This window comes from Mytilus trossulus, chromosome 4 (genome assembly GCF_036588685.1).
Source record: "Mytilus trossulus isolate FHL-02 chromosome 4, PNRI_Mtr1.1.1.hap1, whole genome shotgun sequence".
In the NCBI taxonomy this organism is placed as follows: domain Eukaryota; kingdom Metazoa; phylum Mollusca; class Bivalvia; order Mytilida; family Mytilidae; genus Mytilus; species Mytilus trossulus.
This window is the reverse complement of record NC_086376.1, coordinates 16,403,720-16,415,940: the sequence shown is the minus strand read 5'-3', so window position 1 is coordinate 16,415,940 and position 12,221 is coordinate 16,403,720. Positions and strand designations below refer to the sequence as shown.

Genomic DNA, 12,221 nt, shown 5'->3' with positions numbered 1-12,221 from the left:
CCCCTAACAGGAAGGATTGTGTCTGATATTCATATGATGAAATCATAGTATCTGGAGCTGGCATGTCAGTTAACTGCTAGTAGTCTGTTGTTATTTATGTATTATTGTCATTTTGTTTATTTTCTTTGGTTACATCTTCTGACATCGGACTCTGACTTCTCTGGAACTGAATTTTAAATGAGCGTATTGTTATGCGTTTATTTTCTACATTGGCTAGAGGTATTGGGGAGGGTTGAGATCTCATAAACATGTTTAACCCCCCATATTTTTGCGCCTGTCCAAAGTCAGGAACCTCTGAGTTTTGTTAAGTCTTGTATTATTTTAATTTGTTTCTTGTGTACAATTTGAGAATTAGTATGGTGTTCATAATCACTGAACTAGTATATATGTGTTGAGAGGCCAGCTGAAGGATGCGGGAATTTCTTGCTACATTGAAGACCTGTTTATGACCTTCTGCTGTTGTTTTTCCTATGGAGGGGTTGTTGTCTCTTTAACACATTCCCCATTTCCATTCTCAATTTTATTTTGTCTAAGTTTGATAGAAATCCAGGATAGTTAAATAAAGTTAGTTAAATTTCAAAAACTTTAACTACAGAGTGAACATTTGTGGACACAATGTAGGATCGCTATGTCTTACTTTTTCAACAAAAGTTGAAGGCTTGACAAAATGACATTGTGACTAGAATATTCACTAAATGAAGTTTTCCATATTCCACATACACATACCTGAGAAAAACATAACTTCAATAACTCATCTAAAATAATTGCAGCCATAAAATCTTTAAATGTAAGATTTAAATTTGTTGATGTAATATCAAAGCTAAGTGGTCTTTTTACAGTGAGGAAATCTATGATAAAAAAATACTCCACTTACTAGGTCAATCAGAAAAGGTATTTTAGAAAGTATAAAATCCATACTAATCGATATCTTTGAGGGAGGATACAGTTATGTAATGTTTTGGAGTGGAGAAGAATGATCTAGATCTTGAATTATAAGGAGACTTACCAGTAAAAGTAGTTAGCTAATGTGGAATTATCACAGGCTCTCTCTATAAGGAATGATGCAAGGTCACTCTGTTGAGGATAAGAAAATAATTAAACTTAAATAGAACAGAAAAGTGCATATTTTGCTACAGAATAAAGATCAAACTACACTGGCATATTATTTTAATGTCTTATTTTCTGGTTTAAATGCTTGTAAATGGGCTGTCAATCAGTTTCTTCTATAGTTGCCAACCTCTGACAATGACAAATCATGAAATGATATGACATGACATGAAGTGTGTGAAAACATGTACAGTAATTTTATAGTGTGTTCTTCTATATAGTGATGTTATACTATTGTTTCAGATAAGGATGAAGATTTGGTACCATTTAAAAGTTTCAGACTGCTGCAATTATTTGGACTTGTCCTAAGTCAGGAATATGATGTTCAGTAGAACCATGTTTGTCAATGTGGTTCATAATAGTTTCTTGTTTTTTATATAGATTAGAACATTGATATTCTTGTTTGACTGGTTTTATACTATCATTTTTTATGGCCTGTTATAACTTGCAGTTCAGTGTGATCAGGCTCTGTGTTGAAGTACTTTAACCTGTAAAAGTTTACTTTTATGAATTGTGACTTGAATAGAGAATTGTCTCAAACCACATTTTCTTATATCTAATTATCATATAACAGGGTGAAATTTTATCCAGCCTTAAAATTGTTTGAAATAACGTTTTATAAAAGAATATGTGGTATGATTGCCAATGAGAACTCTCCAAAAGTGACCAAAATGACACAGAAATTACCAACTGTAGGTCTCAGTATGGTTCTTCAACAATGAGAAAAGTCCATACCGTATAGTCAGATATAAAAGCCCCTAAAATGACACATGTAAACAATTCAAACGCGAAAACGGCCAAAAAATAAACCAAAATAAATCTGCAACACAAAAAATCAAAGCGCTGTAAGCACTGTAGGCAGTTAACCAAAAACCAAGGCAAACATTATTATGAAAACTGTGGCAATGTTGCTTCAACTTTTTTTTAAAGATTTAAAAGAACAACACATTAAACATTCATATATAATTGCACATGTATGTTCATTTAATGAATTAATCATTAAGGCAAATAATTCATATCTTATCAAGGTTTTCAATAGCAACACACAGGCCATGAATGGCCACGCGTCTTTCATGAGTCAGCAGTGGTACAAATTTGCAATGATTGCAGTTCTTCTAGTTGATCGTAATTGTTCGTATTAGTTGACTGTTAGTGGTTCTAGTTGACTTTAGTACGAGCTTGTAAAAGAATGAATGGACTTACTTTCCTGGAAAGAAAACTAAGTTTGTGTTGTACAGTACAAAAGTTACAAATCAGACAAAATATTTATTACTACAGGGATCAACGGTGGGGTGTGTCTGACCTGTCCATAGTAAATGTAAATGACTCCCACCTTCAACCCAAGTCCATAATGTCTAAGTTTGGAATAAAATGACAGGTGTTAGGGTCTAGCAAAGTGATATGCATATGGGTCGCCTATGAGATTGACCTTGTATGTCATTCAATCTTTTTTTAAATGACAAACAGGAATGAATATGGTTTAGGCGTTGGTATCTCAATCTTTTACAAGTTCCAAAACACACACAAGAGGGTGTGGGGTGGCCCTAGGGACTACCCCTATTTTTCATTTGATTTTTCATACTGTCCCATACATGAATATATATGGTTTATGGCTGTTTCCAATTTCTCAATCAGGAGGGGTAGGGTGACTGCAGGGACTCCCCCTATATTTCAATTAATTTAGAGTTGGGGATCCCATCTGTTTTAAAGTTCTTAAACATGAGGGGTAGGGTGACCACAGGGACTTCCCCTATGTTTCATTTGATTTGTTATGTAGTCTTATACATGAGTGTATATGGTCAAGGGGTGATGATCTGGAATTTTTCCAAGTTCTCGAACAGGAGGGTGTACAGTGACCATAAGGACCCCTTATAATTCATTTGATTTGTAATATTGTCCCATACATAAATATATATTGTTTAAGATGGTGGATCTTGACCGTTATAAATTCTCCCACGACCTCCACCTATATTTCATATGATTTGTTATATTGTCCCATACATAAATATATATGGTTTAGGGTGGGGGATCTTGACCGTTACCAAGTTTTGGTCATATTGGTCTCCTGTGGATAGTTGTCTCATTGGCATTCATACCACATCTTTATTTTTTATATATATAAGAAACTTCCAGCTATTTTAACTGACCTATCAAAATTGAGAAGAAAAAAATACCCCTTGAAATTGCAGATATATGTTTAACTTGAAAAGCATTAAACATGCATTACCAACATTTATCACTGATAAAGAAAATTTATACTGTTACCAGGAACATATATATTGTTAGATAAACTGTTCCCAGCTGTCACATTGTATTGGATTTTGACATTAAAATTGGTGTACAAAATATTTTCTGCTTTTTCTTTCTTTTGGTTTTCAAATCAAGTGTTTATATTTATTTACCATGCATAGATGTATTTTGTCACCTGTCTGGATTTTTTTAATTGAAAGCCAAAACCCGTGATTACCCTTATCCGCTTCCGGAATCTGATCCGATATTGTATTGTCTTCTCGCGGCAGCCATTTTATTTTTAATGTTGTTTTTGACAGATAGTGAGATCCATGTACGATTTTGCTCAGATTTACACATTATTTATCGGCGATTTTATGTATAAAGCTAGGATGAACAAATCGCTGTCATGAATAGTATTGATGAAAATTAAGTTTGAGATCGTTTATTAGGAAACTTTGGTAAAAATGTTTGCAAAGTTATTTTTTTTTCTTTCAAGGTCCTTCACGCATGTCAGGCGTAGCTAGTAACCATGAAGAAAGTCTGACTGCAAAAGTGGAAGGTCGCAGACCTGTGACCACCGCACTTGAACCCCTTCGTCCAAATTGAAAAGATACGAAAATTTTGTCTTCTAATTCAAAATTGCCGCCAACAGCGTGATCAGTCGAACTTATACTGACGTGTATATACGTAGTTGACTACGTATTGACGACAATCAATATTCCTACGACTTTTGCAATTTGGGAAATCTTAACTACTTGTCTTTTGAGATTTTCGGCAATTAAATATTTCATACATTTGTTCTTTGACATCTTAGCCAAAAGCTCGGGGGATAATAAACTACATAAGGATTCCTAATGTGCTCTACTTCCTTTGTGCAACTTCAAAACTTTTGGGAAAATCGACGATCATTTAAGGTTTTTCTGGTCATATTTTTGTAATCCAGAATGAAAAGTATGAAAAAACTGTCAAATAAGTTATAAATAATATAGTAGCCAGCTAGATGATAACAATGGCACGTATTTCAGCATTTATTGGGCAGCAAACAAAACCAGGGTGCTCGCATAAGGCAGCTTAACTGCCTAAAAACAAACAACAAACACTAAATTAGAGGCTCCTAAATTAGAACAGGAGAGTTGTCTCATTCCACATCTTCTTTTTTTTAATACATACAGAATGTGGCTGTGTTAAGCATATTAGAAAGCTTGATTGTTGATTGCTTAATATCCAGAAGAAAATGTCATGTTAATGTGTTTTTAAGGTTATAGAGATGAGTCATCAATCAATCAAAAAAATGTACAAATCTAAGAAACAAAGAACAAAATAGACCTTATATGACTTGTCAACAAGCATTACCAAAGATATAAATTTACCTCTTTGGATAATTTCATCTCAGGACTTTCTTCTTGTTTAGGTGATACCCCTCCTAATGCATCAATTATAGAATCATGTGACCCAGCTCTTGTAAGCATCGTGTGTGTCCTGAAAAAAAGACATTTATTTATCTATTCATTTATGATACCCCTGCTAGTGCATCAATTATAGAATCATGTGACCCAGCTCTTGTAAGCATTGTATGTGTCCTGGAAATAAACAGCTGTGCCATGAGCGCATGATACGCCCGTCGTCTTACGTGGAAGTTATATGCAATAATCATAAATAGTTTCTGAGAAAGTTGTAAGCAATAACCATATATAGTTTTTGAGACACGGCGGGGAAACCCCCCACCCTGGTTTCTTTTTTACAAAAAACTAAATATCACTAAAATAAAATTTTGAATCAAAATCAAAAAGTATACAGATCTAAAGATTAATATAACAAAGAAGTGTGTAAAGTTTTAAGCAATAATCATAAATTATTTTTGAGATACTGCGCGACATGTAAAAAAAAACTCCCCTGTTTAACAAAATACTCAATTACTCAAAAATAAAATTTTGAATCTTCACCAAAAAGTATACAAATCTTTAGATCAATATAACAAAGAAGTGTGTAAAGTTTTAAGCAATAATCATAAGTTGTTATAGAGATACGGCACAACATGTAAAATAAACAGCTGCGCCATGAGCGCATGATACTCCTGACGCCTTGTGTGGAAGTCTTATGCAATAATCATACATAGTTTCTGAGAAAGTTTTAAGTAATAACCATATAATGTTTTTGAGACACAGTGGGACATGTGTAACCCCCACCCTGTTTTTTTTTTTACAAAAAACTAAATATTACCAAAATAATTTTTTTTAATCAAAACCAAAAAATATACAGATCTTTATATTAATATAACAAAGTATGTAAAGTTTTGAGCAAAAATCATAAATTATTTTTGAGATACGGCGCGACATGTAAAAAAAAAACCTCCCCTGTTTCACAAAAGAAAAGAGGGACGAAAGATACCAAAGGGACAGTCAAACTCATAAATCTAAAACAAACTGACAACGCCAAAGCTAAAAATGAAAAAGAAAAACAGAAAAACAATAGTACACACGACACAACATAGAAAACTAAAAAATAAACAACACGACACAACATAGAAAACTAAAAAATAAACAACACGAACCCCACCAAAAACTAAGGGTGAAGTATACAGATCTTAAGATTAATATAACAAAGATATGTGTAAAGTTTGTAGCAATAATCATAAATCGATTTTGAGATATGGCGCGACTTGTAAAAATACCCTCCCCCTTTTTTATAAAATACTAATAACTCAAAAATGAAATTTTGAATCATCACCAAAAAGTATACAGATCTTTAGATTAATATAACAAAGACATGTGTAAAGTTTTAAGCAATAATCATAAATTGTTTTTGAGATATGGCGCGACATGAAAAAACCCTCCCCCTTTTTTGCAAAATACTCAAAAACTCAAAAATGAAATTTTGAATCATCACCAAAAAGTATACAGATATTAAGATTAATATAACTAAAAAGTGTTTAAAGTTTTAAGTCATGATCAAGAATCTTTTTTGAGATACAGTGCGACATGTGAAAAAAACCTCCCCCTGTTTTAGTAATAAAGTGCCGTAACTCAAAAAGTTGAAATCTTATTTTCACCAAAAGTATACAGATCATTTGACCATCATAAGAAACAACTATATTAAGTTTCATGAAATTTGGATAAGTCGTTCTTAAGTTACAGTGTGACTTGTTTACGCCGGACACCGGACATTTGTATACCATAATACGTCCCGTCAAATTTTTGACAGGCGTATAAAAACCCTCCACCTTTTTTACAAAATACTCAATCAATCAAAAATGAAATTTTGAATCATCATCAAAATGTATACAGATCTTAAGATCAATATAACAAAGACATGTGTAAAGTTTGTAGCAATAATCATAAATAGATTTTGAGATATGGCGCGACTTGTAAAAAAAACCTCCCCCTTTTTTACAAAATACTCAATAACTCAAAAATGAAATTTTGAATCATCACCAAAAAGTTTACAGATATTAAGATTAATATAACTAAGAAGTGTTTAAAGTTTTAAGTCATGATCAAGAATCTTTTTTGAGATACAGTGCGACATGTGAAAATAAACCTCCCCCTGTTTTAGTAATAAAGTGCCGTTAATCAAAATGTTTAAATCTAATTTTCACCAAAAAGTATACAGATCATTTGATCATCATAAGAAACAACTATTTTAAGTTTCATGAAATTTGGATAAGTCGTTCTCAAGTTACAATGCGACATGTTTACGCAGGACAGACAGACGGGCGGACACCAGACATGTGTATACCACAATACGTCCTGTCATAATTTTAAATCAAGAAATAAAATATTTATTATAACAGTGAAGTGAAATACAGAAAAAAATATCAATTATAACTTGAAGATTGATTGATTGTTGGTTGATTTATGTCCAGTGGCAAAATAAAATAGGAAGAACAGCAACTATATTACCGTCTTTTGGTATGTATAACGCGCACATTTATACCCTAGGTCATGTTTCTTGTAAGAGGGGTGCGTGTTATACATGACTACAAACAATTTCTTAGCCTTTTTTTCAGGTCCAAACTCCGACAAAGAAATTTCCAAGTGAAGTGAAGAGTACGGAATATTTTTGCTAAAACCTCGATTGTTTTTATGTTTTACATGTTATAATTGTAATATGTATCGTATTGTTCTTGATTTGTCATGTTTTATTCAAATAAAATACATTTTATATCTTTGTTGTTACGTTTATTGTGTAAATTTGTCCATCTGTTTTGCAATCCGGTAATTTGCCAAGTCTTAATAAAGACACAATAAAGCTGTTGCTGTCGATTAAATTAGCCTCTGTGTTCCTTGTTGTCATAACTTACTGTTTTTGTATGTGTTCATCATAGAGATTTGAAGAAAAGTGTATGAAAATTGAATAAACCACGCTCGTTTTGAAAAGATAAACCGCCATTTTTTCTAATGTATTGATCAGGTGATCGCAAGTCATGTGGGTCAGTCATGTGACTTTATATTGTAAAGTGATGATTTACTCTGAAAAATTTATAAGGAAAAATACGTTTTTACTTTGTAACTTTTAAACTTTTAAACAACTGTTTAAAACCATTCAAGAAATTATATTTGAAAACATGATAATCCCATAATTGTAACCTAAACGAATTTAATAAGGAACAAGGTCAACCTGTCACTGATTTGTTTTGACATTGATTAGACCCGTTGATTGAGGTGTGATAATCCGGATTAACAGCTAGAATCATCAAACAAAAAATAAAAACAATGAGATTTTAACAATTTATTACAGCAGTAATGACATTTATTATAATTATAATTATTAGACTGATTCATAATTATTTTATTGTTTGAATCAGAACAATAATTTGGACATTTAATCTTGTCCTTGATACTCAAACAATTTATTAAATTTAAATTAAAATATTTATCTCAAACTTATAAAATTCTTATTCATTTGTTAGAATACTTTCAATTTCATATTAATTACGTATTCCGTATGGAATTCTCCGACATTGGTGTTCATTTAAAAACTTCCTGTTTACCGATAAACTTCCTGTTTGCCGATTTTGGAGCTGTAACTTTTCTGAAAATGTCTAGGAGTATTATATGACCAATAAACTTTTTTTTCCTTGTTTCTTGGACCACAAAGGGGGTGAGCACTATACACAAATGCGCACTATACATACCAAAAGATGGTAGTCATGACCGATTATGACATTATTTATAAATCTTTGTTCTAACCTATAGACTTTTCTCTGAATATTTGGTATCTTGTCCACCATTTGCATCACTGCATGATTTTGTCTACGTTAATCTTCATGTTTATCGCTAAACACATAACACCCTATCTTACCTATCCCTATCAAATGGACTCCCTTCTTGATGTTATCTGGTCAGTGTCATGTGTATCCCCCCCCCCCCACACACACACACATAACAGCCTATCTTACCTGTCCCTATCAGATGTATCACAAATGGATTCTCTTCTTGTTGATATCTGGTCAGTGTCATGTTTAATTTTATCAAAGTCCTCATATCTCAAAGCTTGTACCAGTTGAAACAGATACAAAAATAAGTCCTAAAATGATAAATCATTAAAACCATAACCATAATGATAAAGATATAGAATAAACATGGGTTTTTTCTGATATAAATGACTAACATCCTAATGAACATGTGCCAAAATTATTTAACTACTTGAGAGTATACTATCTTGACCACAAACTTGATTTTTTAGATACAAAGTACTTAATTTATTGCTGATATAACTGTAAAAATATCTCAAATGCTGTCATTTTATAAATATATTGTTTTATTATCAAAATGTTTTATAGTGCTCTGATAGCATTCCCTATCTTGACTGGGTTTTTTTCTTCCCATACTGCAAATTCAGGAATTACTGTTATGCATTTATTATTGAGATTTTTCAAGATGAGATGAAATGCAAGTTTGAAAAATCTGTATATAGGTCTAAGTTTAAAAGTTTTCAGAATGTTAGTTCTTTGTATTGAGACACTCACCAAGTCACATTATTTGCATCAGTAGAAAGAGTTTCTAAATTTAAAGCATATGAATGTAAGCAATGTCTGTATACCTTACCTAATCATCAGATGGCATATTTTCTCACAGTCGGATGTGTAAAAGCTGGAGATAAAAGTTCTTAAGCATTGTACAAATGTCTGTATATCTTACCTCATCATCAGACTGGCGTAGTCTAGACACGGCATATTTCCTCACAGTTGGATGTGTAAAAGCTGGAGATAGAAGTTCTAAAGCATCGTCAGCATCCATTGGACTCCAGCGGCTCATTAGTTCTATAGCTTGTTTGGCTTCCTGTGGCATCTTCCAGTTCACACATTTCAAAAACTTTGTCAGTGCCTATGAATATAATAATAAATTTAATTATTGAATTTTCTGATCAATGTGTAACTAACCAATGTTAAATAAGTTTCTGAAAAGTATATAAGAAAAGAGAAAATTGTGTATCTTAAAAAAATTATTACTGTAAATTCAGAAATTATTGCAATGTTTTTATTATTGCGAAAAATGCAATAAATTTAACTTGCATTTTGAAATATTTTATATGAATTAAACAGGATTTTTATCAAAAATCGCAAAAACTCTAATCCCATTTAAGTCTAAAATGACAAATTTGCATTAATAAATGAACGCAATAATTTCTGATTTTACAGTTAGTGACAGGAAGATTGTTGAAGGACATCTGATGAAGAACTCACCTCTACTCTACAGATTAAATCATCAATCTTAATCAACACATGCTCATTTTTTAAAACTTTTGCGCAACAAAATTATTTGGTATCAGTTTTTATGGGAGAAATTTAAAAAAAACATTCCATTTGTCTTTAATAGAAAGTTCACACTTTTATTTTAATGATAAACACCTTTTCAAGCAGTCACAAAAAAAAAATATTGTCTTATGGTCACAGAGATGTAAGGTCTTGTGTGGCTAGGACATTGGTAAATGTGTACTACAAGCATAACCAAACAAATTCTGTATTTTTAAGGACGATATCTTAAAAATTATCAGATTTGTATGTCTTCACAAACCTATGTAGTAGGCACAGATAAATATTAAATGACATAACCTGTTCATCTTAGGAAGATGTAAGTAACCTCTCTTGCTTCAGGGAGGGAAAACTTTCCTTTGTCATTTATCACACCCTCAAACTCCCGCCCTCATCGCCACCCCAATAGAGAAAATATGTGTGGTGAACATGTTACTTAAAGTATTCATGTTTATTCCAGCAATTGTCAAGATATAGCACTCTGACAAAAGATACTTCATATAATGTCCATAATCTTTTTTTTCTCTTATTTTCAAAGAACATGTATATAAATGTGTTACCTTTTTCTGACTAGATAGATAGAACCTAAACTTCCAAACTAAATCCTGCTCTTCTGATGTCAACATTTTAGTTGGCGGAAACCCAACAATAGCCTAAAAACAATCAAATAAGTAATTAAACTAATAATCTGTATACAATATATAGAATTTCTTCTATAAAATACACTTGGAAATCTTTTAAATAATAATGTGGAAACTGTGATACATAAATTTTCATTTCAATTCTCTAAGATTAGCTGTTTAAATATAAAAAAGAAGATGTGGTATGATTGCCAATGAGACAACTATCCAAAAAGACACAAACATTAACAATTATAGGTCACAGTGCGGTCTTCAACAATGAGCAAAGCCCATACCGCATATAGTCAGCTATAAAAGGCCCCGATAAGACAATGTAAAACAATTCAAGTGACAAAACTAACGGCCTTATTCATGTAAAAAAATGAACAAAAAACAAATATGTAAAGTCCAGTATTACCCTAAGAAATATTTTACGATATATGTGGCTTTAAATAAAACAACTTCCCTGAATGTTTAAAGATGACAACTTCAAATACTCTTTTTTAAATGTGTATATAAAGAGATTTTAGCTTTTGGCATTATTTCCATATTGTGAAGTACAATACAACTAAAACTTACGTTTAACTGATCCCTAGTTTTAGCATCAGGTTTCATGTCCCTATCTGTTGGACCACTGTGGAGACTTCTAGCTAGTTTGTGATGCTTGCTTTCAACCAAGTTTTCCTTAAATTAAAAGAGTATATAATTCAATGAATGTGTATGTTGCAGATCATGTTTAGTTTATTGCATATAAAGTAAAAGGGCCATTTAAATATTTTGATTTGTTACAGTTATTTAGAATGAATTAAAGGAATTATACCAAAAATAATTTATTATCTTAAATGATTCATTTGCTTTAATCATCAAAAGGTAAAAATTATTGAATCAAGAGGAACTCCAAGTATAACAAAAACAGGTATTTGAAAGAGAGAAATATGAAAACTAAAATATTTGTTGCTACTTTTGTTAAAAAAAAAAATATGCATATTATTACAATCCTTACCGTCATAATTTCCGGGTCAGGAACACAAACTATTTCTGCCTGAGTACGATACTGGTAAGGTTCATCACCACCCTGCAAAATATTTAGGAAAAGGAAACTTGATTTATCTGAGTACAAAAACTGCAATATTTGACACACAAAAAGATATTTAGTAATATACAGCTACTAATTAACTTATAATTTTCTATTAATTAGCTTGAAATTAATATAATAAACATGGAGTATAGTGAAGTTCTCAAAAGAAGTTCTCTTATATAGATTTAAACTAGTCTGACTAAAGAAATTTATTGATGGTAAATGTTTGACAGCAAGCCAACATAATGATAGTGCATCAATCTTTAGCTTCTTTTTATTATATATATGTTAAGAAACATATACAAAAATAAATGGGGAATGTGTCCATGGGAACCAAATGATGCCTCCACTTTCAAATCATATACAATATAAAGATACATAACTGAAGAACTGTAAAAGTGACACTACCCAAAGTTGTACTTGATCTGAG

The 12,221-nt window shown here is 31.6% G+C and overlaps 1 protein-coding gene across 3 annotated transcripts in view; it reads right to left on the bottom strand.

Moving 5' to 3' along the window:
* LOC134714782 (phosphatidylinositol 3-kinase catalytic subunit type 3-like) overlaps nt 1–12,221 on the bottom strand; it is an 80,872-nt gene that overhangs the window by 60,914 nt on the left and 7,737 nt on the right. For all 3 annotated transcript variants that reach the window (XM_063576341.1, XM_063576340.1, XM_063576342.1), the window contains exons 6-12: nt 11,717–11,788; nt 11,293–11,397; nt 10,654–10,746; nt 9,480–9,665; nt 8,738–8,865; nt 4,710–4,818; nt 1,007–1,074 (exon numbers count right to left, since the gene is read on the bottom strand). In XM_063576341.1, coding sequence (XP_063432411.1) covers nt 1,007–1,074; nt 4,710–4,818; nt 8,738–8,865; nt 9,480–9,665; nt 10,654–10,746; nt 11,293–11,397; nt 11,717–11,788 — 761 coding nt within the window. The remainder of the gene's footprint in view (nt 1–1,006; nt 1,075–4,709; nt 4,819–8,737; nt 8,866–9,479; nt 9,666–10,653; nt 10,747–11,292; nt 11,398–11,716; nt 11,789–12,221) is intronic.